A 23,270-nucleotide genomic window follows, 5' to 3' on the forward strand; every position below is an offset into this window, starting at 1 on the left:
GCTGCAGTCCATGGGGTCGCAAAGAGTCAGACATGACTAAATGACTTTTACTTATACAAGTCTATAGTGATTAGATTAAAAACGACCATCTGAAATTGTGTAACCTTGAGAGCAATTTTTTTGTTTTTCCTTCATTCAACCTATATTTACTCAGCACTGTGCAGTGCTCTGAGACAACAGGCACAGTTCTTGAATAAAATCATCTTTTTTGAGGTACTTAGTTAAAAAAGAAAAAAAACCCACATAATTTAAAGAGGGCTAAGCCTATGCTACCATGGCTTTCAATACATTACCTCTTTACCACACTTCTTTGTCCATTTGATGAAATTAATAGGAACATCTCTACAACAAATTAAGCGTACCATATGTCAAGCCCTGCCCCAAGCTTTAATCTCAAACTTGCAAAAGTAAGAGGTCAAAACTTCAGTTTACAGGTTTTGGCTACTCTACGATTCTAGGCTATTGTTGGGTTTATTGCTTATCTGCAAAAACATTTTAAGGTACGGTACTGCTCACTGAGATAAAGGGGTATGGACGAGGACAGAATGTGCTGGCATCTCTTTTATCACACTTGTGGATCAAGCTATTTCATTATTTGTACAGGTTAAATGATTTACACCTGCAGTATCAACATTTAATTTTGGACAGATTTACTAAGTTTCCCCAGCAAAATTAAGCCAGAGTTTCAATTTTGAACATAAGTATAAATCTCTCTTCCCTAAATTTTAAACCCTTTCCTCTGCTTTTAGGAAACATAATTGCATAATTCAAACTCCTTCAATACTGTGACCTAGTTCCCCCTCTTGGTGTTATAAACGGCTTGTGTAACTATGGTAACCGTCCAGGGAATATTGAATGTTTTTCTGGTCAGCAATATGCAGAGTATACCATATGCTTTATTTTTCTCTCTGGGATAACCAAAGTGGATAATACATGCTTGCTTTTCTTCTTAGTTATGGAAATGACATTTTATCATACTGAATTTTCTATAACGATAGACCAAGTTATTCAGAGCAGCTCCGTTAAAAGGTTTTAGGATCATCTCTTGCTGTTAGTGGTCATTCTAATTGCTGCACAGCACTATAACCCATAGTAGGATTGACTGTGTACACCAATCTGTGCTGTCTACCTCATAAACCAAATGTACAGGATAACAATACTAACATTAGCAATATTCCATCCTGAGAATCTGGTATTTTCTTAACTTCGTCCTTTAGTCCTAGACAGAGTGTTTCCTTAAAGCAAAAAACTAAAATGGAATCATCTTGGGGGTCTACTTAGAAACCAAGAAGACTTATTTCCAGTTCTTAGTGATTTTATATGTCTTCTTTTTTGCTGTTTTCCTACAATTAAGGCGTGCTCTTGTGCTCTGTTGTGTCTGTCTCTTTGCGACCCCATGGACTGTAGCCTGCCAGATTCCTCTGTCCATGGGATTCTCCAGGTAAGCATACTGGAGCTGGGTTGCCATTTCCTCCTCCAGGGGATCTTCCTGACTCAAGAATTGAAACTCCATCTCCTGTATCTCCTGCATTGGCAGGTGGATTCTTTACCACTGAGCCACCTGGGAAGCCCCACAATTAAGGTATACTACTTACATAATAAAGCAATAAAAAATGCTTCAAAATTGAGCTCACTGGAGATGTAGATTCTTAGTATTTGCGGTTATTGTTGTTGCCTATTGTACTAATGAACTGATTTCAAGTTTTAGGGTTTTTTCAGTATAATTTAAAATGCTTCATTTGGAATTCTAGGACAAATTATACTCTAAAACAAATGCCTAGAGTTTTAGAAGATTTATTTGCAATAGATATAATTACATTTCTACAGGGGGCTATCAATTAGTAAACTTTCAATATGAGGATTTTGTTTAAAAGTGATTTCCTTGAATTTCACTATATTTTACATAATGCTTTCCAACAATCCAAACATCTTCCTTAGAAAAACACTGCTATCTGCTTCACTGAATTAAATAGGAAATTAACTGCCTCTTAGTGGTTTAGAAGCAACTTAGCAGCAGCAGTAGCAGCAGCAGCAGCAGCAGCACCAGCAGTGGTTTAGAAAAGGTCTCACTAACCAAATGCAGTGTGGAACGACTGTGCCAAATACATTTGTCAAACAAACCAAGTGTGAAAAAGCATCAATTAGACAATAGGGAAATGTCAATTGTCTGGATATTAAATGATAGATAACTTTTGGATGTGATAATGATGTTGTAGATTATCTGTTCATATTTAAAGTATTTATGGAGAAAAATCATAATAGTGCATAAAGTATAAGGGAGTGAAACATTATGGGCCATATATTGATAAATGTTCAAGCTAGGTGAATGGCATATTTGGATTTATTGTACTATTACCTCTACTATTGTGTGGGCTTGAAATTTTCCAGAACAAAGTTTTTAAAAATATTAAAAAGTAGAAAAAAAGAAAAGGGTTTCAAATTTAATTGGCCTGACTCAAGCAGTAGCTGAGTTTTCTCAAGAGATGTCTTTAGGAAACCTTCAGCACTGCTTGCTAGTTATAGTTTTCCATCAGTTTGCAGGGTTTTTTTTTTTTTTTTAAGAATAGTTGTGTGTGTTTAGTTGTTCAGTGGTATCTGACCTTTTTGAGACTCCATGGATTGTAGCCCATTAGGTTCCCTCTCCACAGGATTTTCCAGGCAAGAATATTGGAGTGGGTTGCCATTTCCTTCTCCAGGGGCTCTTCTTCACGCGGGGATTTGAACCTGTGTCTCTTACATCCCCTACATTGGCAGGTGGGTTCTTTACCACTGTACCACCTGGGAACCCTCCTTCATAGTTTGAAGTGGCCTCCTGAATACCCTGCCAACCCTTTACAATATAAATAAGGGCCTCCAGGGACCTCCTGGGCTTCCCTTGTGGCTCAGCTGGTAAAGAACCCACCTGCAATGCAGGAGACCTGGGTTCAATCCCTGGGTTGGGAAGATCCCCTGGAGAAGGGAAAGGCTACCCACTCCAATATTCTGGCCTAGAGAATTCCCCATGGACTGTATAGTTCATGGGGAATGGGTGGCAAAGAGTAGGACAGGACTGAGCAACTTTCACTTTTTTCCAGGGACCTCTTAAAAATTTCCTACCAGGAACCTCTTACAGTAACAGATTTATAAATTAATGTTAACATCAGACAGTTCTACTAATTTGATAATTTAAAAGATAAGTCAGTAACTTATCTTTTTTAAGGTTACTTTTGTACTTTTTCACTTTCATACCGAAGAGCATATAAGATGACTTTTTTCTTTACTCATACAACTAAACATCACCAATTAACTTCTATATTTTGGAGAATTGGGGACTTTTAAATATTGCATTTAGCAGGGTAAAGGAAAAGGCCCCAAATTTCCAGGTAAGTGACTCTTGAGAAGAAAAGGACATGATAAATAACCAAGGTCAAGGGCTGAGTTTGGGGAGTACAGTGATTTTTTTTTTAAATCTCCCCCCACACTCTGCTTTCACAATTATGGTAGGAATAGATGTTGATTATCTTTTATAAATCAGCATAGCAAGAAAGCACATCTCTAACGATTCACATACACACATATATTACCATTATCAGAGTGTTCTTTATAGGTTCACAGCAACACAAGCTGAAAAATCATTATTTAGATTTTTTGCTTCCTTTCAGCCTGTTCAACAGAATTGTGAAAGGTGAAACTAATGTTTTCATTTCCATATTCATCCTTCCTTCCTCGCATGCTGTTCATAGCTCCTGGAGGGAGTGCTTTAGGTATTATGAATCATTGCTTTCTCTCACTTCTAGTTTCTAACAATGTGTCATACTGGCTTGCAAATCACTTCTTAGGCTGAATAAAACCCATGGGCACATTTTGTGTCAAATCTAAATCAGTAAATTATAGGGCATCTTGTATTATTTGGGGCCTTCATTAAAAACTAGCTGATTTAAATATATTAGTACACAAAAATAGCAGAGTTTAAGTAAAAGGTGATTAAAATTCAATTCCGAGCGGTGACTTTTTTTGACAAGACCTGGCCACTTAATCTGAAAGACTTCCAGAATGACAAGAAAATCCCTAGGCAGTTCTCAAAAATATCAACACAACACTCTGTACTGCCTACTGCTGCTGCTGCTGCTGAGCCGCGTCAGTCGTGTCCGACTCTGTGCAACCCCAAAGACAGCAGCCCACCAGGCTCTGCTGTCCCTGGGATTTTCCAGGCAAGAACACTGGAGTGGGTTGCCATTTCCTTCTCCAGGGCATGAAAGTGAAAAGTAAAAGTGAAGTCGCTCAGTCGTGTCTGACTTTTCACGACCCCATGGACTGCAGCCTACCAGGCTCCTCCGTCCATGGGATTTTCCAGGCAAGAGTACTGGAGTGGGTTGCCACTGCCTTCTCCTAGGTTGACTTAATATTCGAGTGATCAAAACCTTGAAGCCTCACAGCAAAACACACAAGTCTCTGAGTCCTGAGCCATGTTATCTTGTTCCCAAGATTCAAATTTCCAAGAGTGCTTTTTTTTTTCGGTTTGAAATTTAAAATATCCTCTAGATCAAGGTCTAGATTGTTCTTTGCATGTCAGTGGTTATGTACTATTCAAAAGGGCTCTAAACAGGTCACCAGACAGGTGGCCCACCACTGCGAACCAACTGCATATAAGGAGAAATTCAAGTTTATCGCCCATTCAGGTTTTCTTTTTAACGCAGAGGTACTGCTCACAACAGTGCTTGTTTACACAGGCAACTGTTAAAGTTCCCCATGTATTTGTTCTCTTTACACCCATTTCTTTGAAAAAATACACGCTGTTATATACACCGAGTCAATATGGAATTCAAATCAACTCCTCTGCTGGGCATTTTATTTAACACCAGACAGAAATTTACGCCGTGATAGCCGATCACGTAAGACGAGGGTAAGTGCCTGACTCCTCTTTAGGTTTATCCTGGCGTCTCCATCATCCCTTCAAGCCGGGCCCACAGTGGTTTTGTTTTAGGTCGAAGATGTTAACTGACCGTGCCCCTATCGCCGTCAGGAAGCCGTCACCGCCAATGTTTCAAGTTTAAACGTTCTGATCCCCGGGGGTAAAACATGTTTTGTTTTTTTTTTTTTAAAAAAACGTTGTCTGTTGGACAAACAGGTACAGGGCAGAGTCTGCCTAAAATAAACGCGAGTCTACAAAAGTCGGAGGGCGGACCAAACCTGCAGGTCCTGGGGCAGCGGGAGACCCCCCGCAAGGGCGGAAGGGCGGGCGCTGGCCTAAGCCGAGAGGGAAGATCCCAAAGGCGGGCGGCCCAAGGCAGAAAGAGACGCAGGGGGCAGCGGGGGCGCCACCGACTACCTCCGCGATCGGCCCCCTGTGCGCCGGGAGCCTGAAGGCCGCGGCGGGAGGAGGACGGGGCCCGAGCGCGACGCCGGCCCGGCGGGCACACCGCCACCGCCGCCGCGCATGCCCGAGAGCCGCGCCCGCCGCGTCGTCCCCGCAGGCCTCCCTCAGGGTCGCGGCGGGAAGCGGCCGCCCGCTGCCGCTTTCTGAGGCTCTCCAGGGGCAGCGCTAGGCCCCCACCTGATGGGCGCGGGGCGGGGCGGAAAGTCGGTAACACCGGGCCGAGAGAGCGGGACCCAGCTTCCCCCTCCGTGAGGGAAGGGCGGAAGGAAGGCAGTCGCCTTCCTTCGCGCTTCAGTCCCATTCAGACACATAGCGGAGAGGCGGGCCGGGCCGCGCTGCCCCTTTAAGAGGAGGCGGGGCGCAGCCTGCCGTTTGGCCGCCCTCCGCACCCTCCCCCCGCCCGGGCCGAGAGTTGACAGACCAATCGCCCGGGTGGCGGAGGGAAGGCGGGAGAATGCGAACCCTGCGGTAGGGCGGTAGGGGCGGGCCCCCGGGCCTCCTCAGGAGGGAGCCCTGCGCAGGCGCAGAGGCGGCCGCAGCCGGAGGGGCGGGGGCAGCCCAGCGAGAGACTCTCCGGCAGGCGCGGGAGGGTGATTGGGGGAAAAGCGGGCAGCGAGAGGCTTGTCATGGGGATCCGAGTTACGGGGCGGCACTGGTAGCATCTGGGGCCTCCCGGGGGGACCGGAAGTGTCAACGCTCGGGACCCCGGCGCCAGCTCCGCTAGGGGAGGTCGGGGGTGGGGGGGGTCCCCGCTGCTCTAGTCCTGGAAAGGGAGGGGGGAAGGAGGGTGCCGCGATCTCGCCCCGCCCCTGGGCTTGTTACGGCGGGGGCGGGGAGTGAGGGCTTCTTTGCGGGGGGGAGGGACCGGAGATTGGGGGACTCGGCAGTGCCCTCCCGAGCGGCGGCCGGTGTCCCCGCGGCGCCGGGCTGCCGAGCCGAGGAGCCGCGGCGGCCGTGGCTGTTGCATGTGTGGCTGCTGGATGCGGAGGAGGCGGCGGCGGCGGCGGCGGCAGCGGCAGCGGCAGCAGCGGCAGGATGTTAGGGCAGCAGCAGCAGCAGCAGCAGCAACTCTACTCGTCGGCCGCGCTCCTGACCGGCGAGCGGAGCCGGCTCCTCACCTGCTACGTGCAGGACTACCTCGAGTGTGTGGAGTCGCTGCCCCACGACATGCAGAGGAACGTGTCCGTGCTGCGGGAGCTGGACAACAAATATCAAGGTAGGGACCGCGGGTCCTCCCACCCGACTCGGGGCCCGGGCACGGTCGCTCGGAGCCTGCCCCAGGGAAAGTGCCACTTTTCCAGCTCACCCCGAGTGTACACAGTGTGTGTGTGGGGTCTGGTGTGTGGGACCCGGGGCAGCGGGCCCCCGCAGGTGGGGTTCGCGGCCCTCCCCCTTCCCCCGCTGCGGACTTCTTGGGGGGGGTCTTGAGGGTGGAAGGGAGAGGTGGCCGCTCGTCAGCCCCCGCTGCAGACCCAGCGACTGCAGCCGCTGTGAAGACGAAATCAGCCATTTTTAAGCAGCAAGCTCATTTGTTCCGGGTGTTCGCCCGCCGTGTACCGCAGACCCCTCGGCGCCCCGGCTCGGGGAGCGTGCAGCAGGGCGGTGGAGGGGGGGCTTGCCGTGGGGAGTGAGCGTCCGGCCGCGGCCGGACTCCCGCAGGCCCACAGGGCCGGGCTTCCTTCAGCCCAGCCCGCCTCAGGCCCCCACCCCCTGAGCGCAGATGCACTGGAACGTGCTAGGGGGGAGGGGGCGAGGGCGGACTGCGAAGGTGGCCTCTGGGGAGGTCCCTCCCCCGGCGCTCCGGGGCTCTGGGCTCGGGAATCGAGTCTTCCCCAGTCTCCCACCCCAGGGAAAGTTCCGGGCCGCAGCCTTTCCCGGCTGCTACAGCCGAATGGTTGAAAGGCTAGGGGCTCCCCGCGGGGGAGCCGAGGGGTGTGTGTATGTGAGTGTCTGAGTGTGGGGTGAGCAGGCTCCCTACCCCCCCCGCCTGGGGGCGGGGCTTGCAGAGGTGACGTAGGGTGTGGGCGGGGCACGGGCGCGCGCGCTCCCGCCCGTCCGGGAAATGGCTGGTCGCGGGAAGGCTCGGGCGGCAGTGCAGGACGTAAGCTCGCCCTCGGCGCAGTCAACGTTGGGATTCGGGACACGTTTGTCTGTGAATTTTCTACTTTCCCCCCCCCAGTCACTCAAATCACGACAGAGAAACAGTCAGCTTCGGGGACCGTCGCCGATCCCGGCACCGCGTAGGTTCCGGGCCCTGCGTCACTTCCGGGTCCCCGAAGGGTGTGAGCTGGTTGACTGGGCAACCGCCTGGCGTCCCTCAACCCCTGGGTCCCTCCTCCGCCGAGTTTAAATGCTGTGGCAAAAGCCGCCCTTTGTGGTCAGACCCAGACCGCTAGGACAGAGAATCGACCTTTATTACGGAGCGTGTTATTTGTTATTTATCATTGGTGACCCTTTTCGCCTGCAACTGCAAGGGGAGGAGTTAACTTAAATGGGGAACCGTTTGCGGTTAATAGTCCCGAATCAAGCAACAGACCTTGGACCTGATGTGGAATCAGCCCTCTGAACTTTAAAAAGATAACTTCTTGGACCCATTCTCAGTTTTTTGACCCGTCGCAAATCCTACAATTTAGTGTCTTAACGCATTTCTGGGGTGGTATTTTGGGGCCTGCAGCCTGATAGAATATTTAGTTGTCTCTGTGTCTTGTTTTTTAACCTATTAAAAAACAGTTTAAAGGCAGTTTATTTCTGCCTTTTGAATCCATATTGACAGGACTGGTCTTTGTTGGGGTCGGGGGAGTGATTAATACAGATTACTGGTTGTCAGTTGCTGCACTGCGTTCAGAACATTATCCCATTTAATCTTCACAGCTCAATGAAGTAAAAATTCATTTTGCAGACAAATTTAAATTTACAAGAAGTTTAAGTAACTTGTCCAATTAAGTGGGGAATGTTTGACTCCACAGCAGGGCTTCTTCAGGTGACATGGTCGTTTTTAAAGTATTTAAATCTTTTTTTTTTTTTTTAATGCTCTCCAAAGGTGTTTTCTATAGACGTGGAAGCACATACCTGAATTGTAACCTAAAAATATTACATGTGTGCTTAAGAGTTGCATGTGGAACCTTTTTAGTTTTTCAAATGATAACTCTGAAGTTTGTAAAACTTGCATGCTTTTACATTTCTTTAAAGACCTGTTTGAGTTCACAAAAGTTAAGATACTTTAATTTGAATTGGCCAGCCATAATTTGTTCCAGGAACTATGCAGTCTTGACCATCTAGAATTGACAGAAGTAGATTTGACAACATGAGAAACATTATTGGGCCTTGAAAGACTGAGAGATTATAAAAAGTTGTAGCTCCCTTAAGACTATAGTTCATTTCAAAAGTAATACAAAAACAGTGATCTAGTTGTTACTCTATGAGCATGCTTCCTAAGCTTAACTTTCAGTTTTCTGTTAGCTTTGTATACTTGTGTGTTTTTGGTTTTCATGTCTTTAATTTCTTTTCTAGTTCTTAAGTATTTTCTGCTTTTTTATTTAATATTTACAGTAATAGTGATATAAATTATTTAGACAGTCAAGTTTCTTTCCTACCTATTTTATACATTTTCAGAAATTACTGAAGAACCCTAAAAGTAGACTTAAAAACTTTTAAAGAGAGAGGAATGAAGAAAACAATTGCATAATTGAATGAAGTCTTTATTATGTGTGTGTTAGTCACTCAGTGGTGTCTGACCCTTTGCGATGTCAAGGACTGTAGCCTGTCAGTTTCCTGTGTCCATGGAATTCTCCAGGCAAGAATACTGGAGTGGGTTGCCATTTCCTTCTCCAGGGGCTCTTCCTGACCCAGGGATTGAACCCCGGTCTCCTGCATTGCAGGCAGAATCTTTACCATCTGAGCTATCAGAGAAGCCCAATTTATTAGGGAGTATTGTTTTTAGAGAACCTCAATTTTTGTTCCAGTATTCTTGTTCATAATTTCCCTCATAATCAAAGGTTATTTACACCTTTGAGCTAAATTTTCAAATTTAATATCCAGTGCCTATCCAGTGCCATGCAGGTGTGTAGAATGTGCTTAAAGGGCAGAGCCAAATTGACGGATATGGCGCAGTGCAAAGTCTAGGCTACCTGTTGAGCTTTAGTGTCTTCACATGCAGAAGTGGTGGCTTGCTCACGGGATTGTGATCATGAGAAGGTTGCATGAAAGGGACTCTGAGTGTTAGTGGCCTTTCTTCTGTCACTGTGTAACTAAGGTGTCTTGAAAACGTGAATTTTTACCTCATAATAGTATCTGTGTTGCTATAATTAGCTTCTAATTCCTGATTATTGGATAAGGCTTGCCTTTATTTTTTAAACTTCAATTTTTGTGTGTCTGAGGGGAAAATATATAAGTTATTTTTCCTGGAAGAAAGTTGAATTCTAAAGAAATCCACGTACATATCTAGCTGGGAAAATGAGTAAGATGTGAACATTATTTAAAAATACGCTGTGCGGGTGTGAGTATCCTCAGACATGTGGGGCACAGTGTCCAGTAAATAGTTGTCCTTTGTGTGAGTACCTACAGTTTCCAAGGAGGTTCTATTTCATAAGTTGTATTGAATACATGCTCTGTGTTACCTTACTTGCAGACCCCCAATGTATGTTACTCATCTAACATTTTTGTTCTTGTCATTAGAGTAATGATATTAGAAGATTAAGCAGTGATATGACATGTGGTGTGATGAACTCCAAGTTAATTTTTGTTTCTGCACCTTTTCTAAGAACTCTTTCAGTTAGCATTGTATCTCATAAGGACAAGAAAGAGGACAGATTTGAATAAGACATTTATGTAAATTTTGGTGACATCTGGAACTATATTTTCAGATTTTTGTATGTCTTCTAATGACTAGGCCATTTTTAGTTGATTTAAGTGTGTTCCACATTCTCTAAAAGTACCTAAATCAGCAGATCAAAAAACTGAGGACCAAATGCTGAGTTATCTACAAAAGCACAGTGACCCATTGCTGACTTAACTATAATTTTGTTAGTAGCTTAGTCAGTTGATGCCAGAACCTGAACCTAAACCTGTTCTGGAAATAGTCTGATTTTCAGAGTCTCCCATGTGATGCAATAAAAGAGCCATTCAAGCTAATATCATGGAAAGCTAAGAGTTACTTGTGTCTGCTTTGCTTAATGTCTAGGGGATGATATGAAAGTCAAGGTAGAGAGTGCCCTCTGGGGCCATGTAGCAAGTCATGGATTGGACCCTAAATCCTGTAAACGTAGCTGGACAGTAATCTAGCCTAGTCCTGGTGAAAGACTTATTTTTAATTAGCCACACATCTTTTGTTCTTTCTAATGTAGATTAATGAGTACTAGGGAGGGCTCATTCTTTTTATTAGCTTATTTATAAAAGTACTTTCATGTTGGATAATGTGTGGTCTTGGTAAGGACAATAAAATGTTTTTAATGTATTCATACTATGCAGGAATGTGGTTTTATGGTTGAGGTTTTTTTTTTTTTTTTTTTTTTTTTTGAGTTCTTTCTTACTGTACCAGTTCTGGGAAAAATAACTAACTTGAAAAATGTTATATGTGCCAGCAAGCATTTTCTTTTTTTTTTCTGATTTTTTCTTTTCTTTTTTAGAAACATTAAAGGAAATTGATGATGTCTATGAAAAATATAAGAAAGAAGATGATTCGAACCAGAAAAAACGCCTCCAGCAGCATCTCCAGAGGGCATTAATCAATAGTCAAGAACTGGGAGATGAAAAAATTCAAATTGTCACACAGATGCTCGAATTGGTGGAAAACCGGGCCAGGCAAATGGAGCTGCACTCCCAGTGTTTTCAAGATCCGGCCGAAAGTGATCGAGCTGCGGATAAAGCGAAGATGGACTCCAGCCAACCGGAACGGTCTTCCAGAAGGCCCCGCCGCCAGCGGACCAGTGAAAGCCGCGACCTGTGTCACATGACGAACGGGATCGAGGACTGTGACGATCAGCCTCCCAAAGAAAAGAAATCCAAGTCCGCCAAGAAAAAGAAACGCTCCAAGGCCAAGCAGGAAAGAGAAGCTTCCCCCGTCGAGTTTGCAATAGATCCCAACGAACCTACATACTGTTTATGTAACCAAGTGTCTTACGGGGAAATGATCGGATGTGACAATGAACAGTGTCCAATCGAATGGTTTCACTTTTCGTGTGTTTCACTTACCTATAAACCAAAGGGGAAATGGTATTGCCCAAAGTGCAGGGGAGATAATGAGAAAACGATGGACAAAAGTACTGAAAAGACAAAGAAGGAAAGAAGATCGAGGTAGTTAAAGGCCATCCACATTTTAAAGGGTTGTCTTTTATATAATTCTTTCAGAATCTACTTTCAGAAAATGTTTTAGGGTAAATGCATAAGACTATGCAATAATTTTTAATCATTAGTATTAATGGTGTATTAAAAGTTGTTGTACTTTGTCTGTGACCTTAATTTTCTGCACTGAATTACCAAATATTTTAAACCAGGTAGTCTTCAGATTGCCTGATGAAAGGAGCAGGGACTAGAGAAGGGTGGCTTGAACATGATAAAAACTTCACACACCATGCCTGTTTCATCTTCACTGAAACTGCAATGCTAATTTGGGGGGAAACACCAAAGTTTTGCTAGGATTTTAGTTCTGTGTGCTTAAAAAAGTTTAGATACAGTTGAGAGTTCTCTGTAAGCCTTCAGGTTATCTTCGTTAATTTAAAATGTGAACACTATACGGTTCAGAGCTTCTTTCTCCCTGGCCCCATTTACACATACACTTGTTGATCTCTAGTCTTCCAAGAATTTAAGGAACTAGAGATAAGAATTTGGGATTCCATGTGGAATAATGTGCTCTTATCAGAGTATTTGCTGCTGTATTTTCCATAGTAGCGTTTTGATACACCGTCAGTAGCCCATTTATAAATACCTTGCTGCTGCTTCACAGCTACATTCGGTCTAGTGCTCCATAAGGGAGTTGTTTTGTTTTAATTGAGGCAGGTAGGAGCAATTAGAATACCAAAAATGCTGCCATGGGCTTATATTGGCAAAATTTGGGTTATGCAGTATCATGGTTCGAGGCGCTTGAGCAATTTTAAAAAATCATCTTTGTTAACTATTTTTCATGTTGACCCACAGCTAGGATGCCTGGTTACGGGCCTATCAGCAGGAAGAAAGTGTATACTAGTCTTTAAATATTGCCTTTATGTCAAACAGTAGTTTAAGTAGTTTTGCTAGTGGCTGTAGTTCGTTTCTGTCCCAATCAGAAATTATATATTATTTTAAGTAATAGTGTATTTACTTTCTTAACTTTCTGGTATTGGTGCTATTTGGTGTCTTCATGTTTAATGAACTAATTTCATTATAACAATGCAATTAATAATGTATTTGTAAATTGAATTTTCCAAGATTAATATTTTAAGGATAAGCATCTTGATGGATACATATCCATATATTGGGAAAATTTTTGGTTTTTCAGGGGTGGGGACAGTAGATTGACTAGTCCTTAAATCTATATGTAACATACTTTTTAGTCCTTATTTCTTCCTAATCTGATGATCTGGATTCTTTTTGATTAACGTGAAAAATCCTGTTTGCTTGTTTGGAAAAAAGAAAAAAAAAAGAAAAAAGTTTTTTTCTCTTCTAGTTCTCCTGTGTGACTTTTAGGCATAACGTTTCAGCTCATCTGGGTATTAGGCTGCTCATCTATAGTATGCAGTTGACTTAAGTGTATCTATGGTTCTTTTGAAATCTATTGAGTATTTTCTGTTGTAGTAATGGGCTTCCCTGGTGGCTCGGAAGGTAAAGAATCCGCCTGCAATATAGGAGACTCAGGTTTGATCCCTGGGTCGGAAAGATTCCCTGGAGGAGGGAAATGGCAACCTACTCCAGTATTCTTGCCTTGAAAATCCCAAGAAAATCCCATTCACAGAGGAGCCTGGTGGGCTACAGTCCATGGGGTCACAAAGAGTCAGACACTGTTGAGCAACTAACACTCAGAGATTTAAATAATCAAAGGACTTGTTTTTCACTAATTTTGTCCTTCATTCTGAGATATGAGGACAGTTCAAAGGTGAGCTTGCTGCTGCTGCTAAGTCACGTCAGTCGTGTCCGACTCTGTGCAACCCCCAAGGTGAGGCTAGAGGCGGGTAAACACACAATAGTTGATTAGCTTCTGTCCCAAGGATATTTTGATTGATTGATGACTACAGTTGATTATGTTGAGCAAGAAATACTGAATTGTGGAGAAATTCTTTTCTCTCGTGAGACACAGCATTTTGTCTTAGTGATTATGTCCTTGTGACCAGGATAGAGCTGCCTACCTGACACTGTTGAAAATATCAGTATGTGCAAAGCCCCCCCAAACTTGCAGGTGTGACTGTCATAGAGGTCAACACTTCTGTGCATCAGTTTGCCTCAGCATGTGGGGGAAAAGAAGAACCTATCAAATAGAAGTCCCCAAATTTGGATTAAGCTTGATAGGAAAAGCAACGGAAAGTCCTGAAAGGTGTGTTCTCTTTCAGACCAAATCTTTGAAACACTTTTTACGAATTTCTTTTTTGTTTTCTGTACCACACAGGAAATAGAAGCCTTAAGTTTGTATAACATTTTGACTGGCATTACTTTTTTTAAGTATCAGATTTCATATACTATTTCAGTGCATGCTTACCAACTCATACTATGTACCAATGGTTTGCCGACTTGTCTCACATTGGAATTAACCTCAGGAGCATCACAAAATACTGATACTTGGGTCCCACCCTCAGCAGTTGTGATTTAACTCATTTGTTATTAAGTGTAGTTTTAATATTAGAATTTTTAAGACCCCTGATGTACAGAAAAGTAGATCCTCTGCCATGCTATGAAACCCTGAGCTGATTGAAAACCGCTGGCGGATTCTCTGCACCTGTGCCTGTGTGGATACATATCTGGGAGTTTTGTCCCCGGACCCCTAAAGTTCCACCAACAATACTTAAAGAATCAGTATTTGGGTGCTTCTTGTTTTCTCAGTAGTGATTGTTCAAAAAAAAAGGAGAAACAGTTCCTATTCATGGATCAGACAGTCTAGGGGTGAAGGGATATATATCATATATATATATCGTATCATATATATATGTGTGTGTGTGTGTGTATATATATATATATGAGAGAGAATATAGATAGTTCCAGGTACTGGGGATAAAGCGGGCTTCCCTGGGTCAGAGGAAAAAAACCCACTTGCTGATTGAGGAGACATGAATTTGATCCATGGGTCTGGAGGATCCCCTGGCGAAGGAAATGGCAACCCGCCCCTGGGAGATCCCATGGACAAACGAACCTGGCAGGCTCTAGTCCATGGGATCGAAAAGAGCTGGACACGACTTAGTGACTTGAGAACCACCCCCAACTGGTGTTAGATCTCAAGAGGAAAGGGCAGTAAGGAGATGGAAAATGGGTAGAAAGGGAGGTGAGTCTTCTAGTTATGTAGTTAAAGACGGTCTCCAAGGAAGTGATTGTTGAATTGAGACCAGAAATAAGGAAGTGAGGCAGGCAAAGTTTAGAGGAGGGAGAAATGGAACAGGCATGTCAGTTTGACTGGAGCGTTTGACCCAGTCGGGGAGGGCCTTCCTGGCAGCCATGGTAGAAAATGTGTGCTAATGTATCACTGGGAGCCTTGGTGAAGATAGGGAGATAGAGGAAGCTGAGAGGTCTTTCTGCCAAAAGTATTACTGGCTTAGACTAGGGTGGGAACAGTGGAGGTGGTGGGTGGTAGGACTCTGTGTTTAAAGTTACAGGTGTTCGGAGGACTTTGGCCCAGAAGCTGCAAAGCAAGGGGATGACAGGCGTGACTCGAGTTTTGGGCTTGAGAGATCTAGATTTGTGTTTTGCACTTAGGTTCGAGGTGCCTGATAGAATTGTAGTGGGATTCCATCATGGAGTTGGGGGGCTGACGTTAGGGGAAGATACGGGAGGTTAAACATTAGGGAGTTTGCCTAGGAAGGGAGTTTGAAGTCATGTGACTGAAATCACTCATGTGAATACATCAGTGCTGCTCAAATTTTAAGCTTGTGAGTCATTTAATTTTCTGCAAATGCAGATTCTGAGTCAGTAGGCCTGGCGTGGGGCCCGAGATCCTGCATGTCTAGATACCTATAAGCTCCTAGGTGACACTGCTAGTTCAGGAACCCACATTTTGAGTAGTGACCATGTACATCCAGAAGAGGGAGGGTGGGCCTGCCTGGCGGTACCCCAGTGTTTGAAAGGGGCCAGCCAAAAGAGACTTCAAGTTCTCTCGGTGAGAGAAACCGGAAACATGACACCAGAGACAAAAGTGAGGAAAGTGTTTCAGGAAGGGAGTGATCAAGTGTTCGTCAAGTTAGGTGAGGGCAGAGAACTCATGGTTAGATGGGGGAGACTGTTAAGTTTAGCAGGCTGCAGGGTTTGGGGTGAAGGCTTGGCTGGGATAAATTGGGCCAGCTCCATTATTTTGGGGGGGCCAAGCTCTGGGGCAAGCGAAACTTCCTAGCCCAGGGATCGAACGCACACCCCTGGCATTAGAAGTGCGGAGTCCTAACCACTGGACTTCACCAGGGAAGTCCAGAGCAGAAGATTGCAGCAAAGCCAGCAACTCCAGGCAGCTCCAGTTCTCACATCAAGGGGATAGCAGTGGGACGAGGGGCCGGGCAGCTCGGGGAGGGTTCTAACTGAAGGAGACAGTCTCATGATTACATGCCAATTGGAATACTGCATTAGAAAGAGACAGATGAGACCTCTGGCGAGCAGCGGGTTAATGCAGGCATGGAGTCCGAGTGGGCAGGCAGGAAGGAGCGAGAGCTAAAACTGTGAGGGCTTACCCTCAGGCCCAGGGAAAGTGCCAGCTCAGGTGTCAGAAGAGAGGGCGGTATTTTTGCTCGTTAATTCAAATATCTATTGCATACCCATTATGGTGGTGGTGGTTTAGTTACTAAGTCGTATCTGACTGCGACCCCATGGACTGTAGCCCGCCTGGCTCCTCTGTCCTCAGGATTCTCCAGACAAGAGTACTGGAGTGGGTAGCTATTCCCTCCTCCAAGGGATCTTCCCGACCCAGGCATCAAACCCGGGTCTCCTGCATCACAGGCAGATTCTTTACCGGCTGCATACCTGTTGTACCTATACTGTATTTACAAGGCACTATTTTCAGTACTGAGGCTAAAGCAGTGACTGGAATGATAAGTCTGTAAAGCTAGAGGTGCTTAAGTTCTGGAGTGAATGAAGTCTGTAAAGCTAGAGGTGCTTAAGTTCTGGAGTGAATGGGCGTCAGCGCAGAGAGCTTGCTAGATTTAGTCCTGGGAAAATGGGATCGTTCTCACAGCTTCCGTGTTGCCCGTGAAGAGCTGAGATGGGAAAGATGTTGGCAGTCTGCAGGCTTTGGTGGGAGGTGTGCGTCTGCTCCCGGTCAGAGCGCAAGCGCAGCTGGAATCTCTGGTCGTAAGATTCAGATGAACTCATTCTGTTGCCCGGATGCAGGTGTGAAAAAAGAGGTGGACAAGAGAACTGAAAATTTCAAAATCTCTGCACAGTGGGTGGTTTAGTCGCTAAGTCATGTCCGACTCTTGCGATCCCATGGACGGTAGTCTGCCAGGCTCCTCTGCCCATGGGATTCTCCCGGCCAGGATACTGGAATGGGTTGCCATTTCCTTTGCCAGAGGATCTTCCCGTCGAGCCCAGGTCTCCTGCATTGAAGGCAGATTCTTTACCTACTTAGCTATGAGGGAATCCCTCTGCACAGTAGGCACCTGGGAAAATGGCAGCTCCCCCATCCTTTTTATATACCCACAGGTGGCTTCCCCTGAGAATTCTGTCTTCCTCTCTCCCACCTGAAATAAGAGGAGCCCATCCTCGAGGAGCCCGTCCTCAATGAGCAATTGGTATTAATAAACTCTACAGCCCTTCACCCCTTAAATCAAGTCCTTAGGGTTTGATATCACTCAAAATCTATTTTAAGTAAACTACAAGTTATCTCGAAATTGCTAGGTTGCCTAAACTCGACATCAGTTAGAGAAACCAAACCCCCTTTGCTGCTGCTATCTAGTCGCTCAGTCATGTCTGACTCTTTGGGACCCCATGGTCTGTAGCCCGCCAGGCTCCTCTGTCCATGGAATTTCCCAGGGAAGAAGACTGGAGTGGGTTGCCGTTCCTTCTCCAGGGGATCTTCCCCACCCAGGGATCGAACCCTGGTCTCTTGCTGGGCAGGCAACTTCTTTACTGATCAGAGCCACTTGAGGAGCCCGCAGCGTGCAGCCAGGGCTCTGGACCGGACTCCTGCTGTGGGCTCCTCTGGGATCCCCGTCAGGTCACCTGTCCTTGGCTTGCAGTTTGCTCAGCAGTAAAACAAGTGATTGAAGAAATGATTATCTTGAAAATGTGGTTATTGTTATCCATGCCTCTTAGCATTACTCGTAGGAGAGAGTTTTGGTTACAAAGTTCTCTAACTGGTTAGTTCACTAACTAGTTTATAATATAGCAGGATTTCTTGTTGTTTTGGCCATGCCACAGGCAGGATCTTAGTTCCCCAACCAGCGATGGAACCTGTGTCCCCTGCAATGGACTTGCAGAGTCCTAACCACTGGCCTGCCAGGGAGGTCCTAAAATAACAGCTTTTAACCCATGTATGTGGTTCAGTTCAGTTCAGTTGCTCAGTTGTGTCCAACTCTTTGCGACCCCATGGACTGCAGCACACCAGGCTTCCCTGTCCATCACCAATTCCTGGAGTTTACTCAAACTCATGTCCATCGAGTCAGTGATGCCATCCAACCATCTCATCCTCTGTTATCCCCTTCTCCTCCCCAGCATCAGGGTCTTTTCAAATGAGTCGGCTCTTTGCATCAGGTGGCCAAAGGATTGGAGTTTCAGCTTCAGCATCAGTCATTCCAATGAATATTCAGGAATGACTTCCTTTAGGATGGACTGGTTGGATCTCTGTGCAGTCCAAGGGACTCTCAAGAATCAAGACCTTTTGAGCAGCATTTTCTAAACACCAGATGCTAGAATGAGCCTGATGGGTTTTTGCCATTTTCATAAACCATTCTAATTTTGTGTTTCAGCGTCTTATTTACTCTATATTTTTCTTGTAAGAAAAAAAGACTACTTTGTGATGTCAATTTATTTTTAAAAGGGAGCGTATCACTTCGGTAAATGGAAAATTAGTATCATTTTCTATGAGTGAAACACTATAAAACATAATGAAAATAAAGCTGTGTTATTAAATTCCAGCTCTATAGTATTACCTGTGAAAGCAGAGGCCCAAATCACCCCTCTTTTGGGGACCTTTTTCTGTTTTTTTTAACATGTGGATTTTTTTCTTCCCTGTTCTTGACTGTCTTCAGATGGAGCGTTTTGCTATATACTTGGCTTTGAACAGCAAGATTGAATTGTTTGACCAGGGCCCTTAGCTTATTTTTACAGGGACACTAATCTTAGAAACTCCCCACATATAAACAGTGGTGTTGGGCCAACTGGCTGGCTTTCCCCAGGGGCTCAGATTTTAGATGAGTGATAGAGTCTGATGGCCTCAGTGGGAAGCAGTGGTTTTGGTACTGAGAGGAGAACTTGCTGTTTTACTTACCAAGGGTGTAACTTGGTAGCAGATAATCCCAAGCCTTGAAAACTGACGGTTTTGTACTTTTGTGCCTTCCTGAAAGATAACATCCTCCAAATGGCAGAAAGTTTCCTCACGGGTTTTTAGAGCATGTTTACCTTTTGGCTTTTGTAAGTTTATATTTCCTATCCATTTGAAATTCTCACAGATTAATTGATTGTAAACTCTGGCAAAACAGTGATTGAAAAGTTACTCAGTTTTGACTACAAAAAATTTGTAGTAGCTTTGGCTCTGAATTCATGGTGCCTGCATATTTCCCCGAGTATTTTCTACACCCACGTCAGTTTCGTGTTACTTCAGGGTAATTCTGACTAAATTTCAGGTGTAATTTAGTGGAATTTTTCTAATTGTACCATGAAAAACAAAGAAGCTTCCAATGGCTGGTTAAGAGAAGGAAAAAATGATGGATCTAAAAAGAAAGGGTCTAAATACTTTTAATTCTACTTAACTCTTTATTAAAATTCATCTTAATTAGATTTCTCTTTGCAGTAGTAGATTAAATTCTTAATTATCTGGAACTGAGATTTTAAAGCTTTCTTAAAAATGTCACTTTCACACCATTTGAAGATCTGAAACTAGGCATGGCTCCTTTTGAGCTAACGAGAGTACCTTTAGGATTGTGGAAAAGCACTTTTGTGTAGAGCTACTTTATGTGTGAGAGAGTTTGCGGTACCTTAGCAAGCAGTTGGTTAATTTAGTGTGAAACAGAAGCTAAAGGCAAATTTTACTTCTTTATATGCAGGATTAAAGTAGTTGTCTTGTGGTGGGTTTTTGATTTGTTTTTACCAGATCCTTGAATCTTTGTTTTACTTGTAATGCTCCACTGAGGTCTGTCCTTCTGAGGGTATAGGATGCAAATGGTAAGCTATAAAATAGTATTATTGCACACAGTCGTGTGTAAATGATCCCCAGGCATAAACTGAGTGTCATTTGTTTGCTTAAAATATTTTCCCATTTCAGGCCTACCTTGTCCCGACTCTTGACATTAATAAGACAATTCAAAGATGATCTAAGTAGCCTGAAAAAATATTTTGCAAAAGCATATTACATAGAACTAGAAGAGCATTCCTGTGGTAACTAAGCAACATCTTCTGTCTTGGGGGTGGGATTATGCTCCAAACCAGAGTTTCTCAAAGTGTTCCATGGATCCTGGACTGCTAATCTGCCTGACAAAGCTGGGGTAACCTGCATGTTATACCCCACTTCATAGAGATTCTGGAGAAGGGAATGGTAACCCACTCCAGTATTCTTGCCTGGAGAATTTCATGGACAGAGGAGCCTGGCAGGCTACCGTCCATGAGATTGCAAAGAGTTGGACATGGCTGAGCAACTAACACTTTTTCAGTTTCTTAGAGCTTCAGAAGGTACGTGTTGTGTGTGTGTGTGTGTGTGTCTGTGTGTGTGTCTGTGTCTCTGTGTCTGTGTCTCTGTGTGTGTGTGTGTCTGTGTGTGTGTTGGCTGCACCATGCAACTTATGGGATCTTAGTTTCCCCCACCAGGGATCGAACCCATGCCCCCTGCACTGGAAACATGGAGTCTTAACCCCTTGACTGCCTGGAAATTCCGAAAGGTACATATTAGAGGTTCTGAGAAATCTTGCCACTGTAATACCTACTCAAACTCATTACTTGCTTCCCCTATAATACCTACTCATATGCCAAGGAAGTAGGGGGCATTTCATACTTTTTGAGAATATTGCCCTAAACCACCCATCAAACATTCTGGGTAATTGTGCTATATAGGGAGTTACACCCAAGCCCCTGCCCTTGCTATATATCCTCAGTATGATACCATTTATGCCATTATTTAGGAGATATTAATCAGGGGTAGGAACTTACACATTCTTTCTGTTAGGCAGGAATACTTAATTGTGTGGAGGAAGTCTACATGTTTCCTAAATGAATCTGATGCAACAAATAACAATGCTGTCAAAATAAGAATTGTCTGCAGCCTGTTATCTCAACCTTGAAAATAATTTAACTTGTTCAATTTCTTGATAAGTAGAACTGGCCTAGATTTCTTAGGTACGCAGGGACTGTCATCTTCCTATTTTAATCGGAGAAATGCTAGAAGAAACTACTTTTAATAATCTTGTATCCATTTCTGGAAAAATGTGGACAAAGGGCCAGTAATACTGAAGATCTGAACTGAAGCTGCCTTTTATATTACCACATGGCTAAGGTAGCCGTGAGACCTGAACTCTGGCTCATTACAAAACATTAAGCAGAGAGTTCCCTGTGCTATAGAGCAGGTTCTTATTGGTTATCTATTTTACAATAGCAGTGTGAACGTGTCAGTCAAACTCCCAGTCTACAGCATGTTTTCTATTTCTTTTTACATAGCATCACGAGAGAGGTTCCTTTCTCATCAGGAACAGTTGAACAGGTCTTTTCCGCAGGTCTGACTCCTCTCCCTTGATAGGGGGCAAAGCCTTGTTTGTAGCATCAAAACTTATTTTGCTGCTGTGTTAAGTTCAACCATGGTGTGTATAGCATGTCATAAATTATGCATCAATTATATGGCTGAGTTCATTATTCTCCTTCTTAAAATAGGCGGTCGTTCCCAAACAATTAGCACTTAATTATGTTTCTATTTTGTTTCTTAATGGTTCCATATGTTTGGATTTTATTTTTCCACCACACTACATGCCTCTGGGTGGCAGAGATCAGGACTTAGACTTTTTGGAACTCCCAACACAGCAATCCCAAGTCTGTTCTAATGCATGCTGTTGCTGGCAGGCTTGGTGTTTTAGGAGAATGTTGGTAGAACAAGTATCAACTAATTCTGAAAAAACAGGCAATTTCTCTATAGCACAAAGAGTATGTGCTTGTTATCTGACAAACCAACGATGAAATCGCTGGGTCAGAATTAAAAGATAAGGAAAATAGCTTCTCAGCCTTGTAAAGTCACAGCACTAAATATGTTTCAAGGAAACCACCGGATTGTGTGTATCAGAGTCATCGGTCTTTCTGCTATAAACAGCTAAATCCATTCTCAATTCTGTCTCTCAGACGCCCCTTCTGTGCTCCATTGTTGAACATTCGCCCTCTCGCTGACAACTTTTCTGCAGGAATGTTTATAGCATTCATTGGCTTTCTTTATCCATCTGCTTTTCTAGCTCCTGGAAGATCTTCTGATTGCTAATTCAGAGACAGAGGGGAAAAAGCAGGGCTGTCAAAGCCAGGCAGACCTCATTCCTAACCTAGGCTCTGACCGTTTGCTGGCTGTACACACCTTAGCCATTCTGAGCTTATGTCTTCACCTGTTAAAAATTAAGAATATTAATATTACATCTCAGGGTTAAAGGTGACAATTGAAAGAAATACGATTCTCATCTAGATTCTAATCGAGCTGGTACCCAACAAATGTTGAGATTCCCTCACTTTATCTCTGTGAAAACATAATACAAGATAATATGGCAATGATGATAACTAATAGTTCATTTCTACTATGTCACTAGAACTAGGTTAGACATCTGAGTCTTTTGTGGAGTATGCACTGTTGAATTCAACATTATCACTTAATCCTGTTTCTTCTCTTTTCTGCTATCCTACGTAAGCCTTTGTTTTCTATGAGGCTAGAGATTTTCGGTAGCTCAGAGAGCTCTTCATGCTGATGAAAACCATCACATCCTGTTCCTATCTTGTAATTACGAAACCTCTCATCTCACCAACTGGCTTCTTTCTGAAGCACCCTTTCCATTATCTCTCTGCTCTCATCGTGAGTTTATGGCTCTTCGGTCTACATCAGATTGAGGGATTAACCCCCAGTTTCCCAGCCCCACAGTCAGCCCTCCAACCAAAGTTGTTGCTGTGTTTTGGGTCATGCCTAGTGGCATGTGGGATCTTAGTTCCTCAACCAGGGATCAAACTCATGTCCCTTGCATTGGAAGCAAAGAGTCTTAACCACCGGACGACCAGGGAAGTACCCCAACCAACATCTTATTAGGAGAGTCTGCCTTCTCTTTCTAACTCTCCATTTGCGATCTCTCTCTCCATCCTGCCCACTTCTGGTCATAGACACTTCCATATCCCATTCCTCATTTATTTTATGTAAACTTGGTTTATGCATTTCCATTGTTCGAACAAGAATCCTTTCCTCACCTTCCTTCATCTAAATCCTACACTTCCATTAAGGTAAAATTTCAAGTCCACAGAACCTTCCAAAGTCAACCAAACTTCAAAACTATATAATTAATATTTATTTTGCTTCAAAAGAGTTTTTTCCCCAGGTTACATCTCCTCAAACACTACAGATTATAATCCTTCAAGGAAAAGGAAATTATTTCAACTACTCTAATGT

The 23,270-nt window shown here is 44.0% G+C and overlaps 1 protein-coding gene across 1 annotated transcript; it reads left to right on the forward strand.

Annotated features, from left to right (window-relative positions):
- The first annotated feature begins 5,203 nt into the window (after window positions 1–5,203).
- Window positions 5,204–11,799, forward strand: ING2 (inhibitor of growth family member 2). Its single transcript, XM_069573181.1, has 2 exons — window positions 5,204–6,572; window positions 10,981–11,799. The coding sequence occupies exons 1-2, from the start codon at window positions 6,392–6,394 to the stop codon at window positions 11,649–11,651; spliced, it is 852 nt and encodes a 283-aa protein (XP_069429282.1). The 5' UTR covers window positions 5,204–6,391; the 3' UTR covers window positions 11,652–11,799.
- The last annotated feature ends 11,471 nt before the right edge of the window (window positions 11,800–23,270 follow it).

This window comes from Ovis canadensis, chromosome 26 (assembly GCF_042477335.2).
Source record: "Ovis canadensis isolate MfBH-ARS-UI-01 breed Bighorn chromosome 26, ARS-UI_OviCan_v2, whole genome shotgun sequence".
Lineage (NCBI taxonomy): Eukaryota > Metazoa > Chordata > Mammalia > Artiodactyla > Bovidae > Ovis > Ovis canadensis.

Bases quoted from the DNA above. Each gene is read 5' to 3' on its own strand.
- ING2 (XM_069573181.1), top strand. From the start codon at position 6,392: ATGTTAGGGCAGCAGCAGCAGCAGCAGCAGCAACTCTACTCGTCGGCC. The intron at 6,573-10,980 runs GTAGGGACCGCG...TTTCTTTTTTAG, and splicing joins GCTGGACAACAAATATCAAG to AAACATTAAAGGAAATTGAT.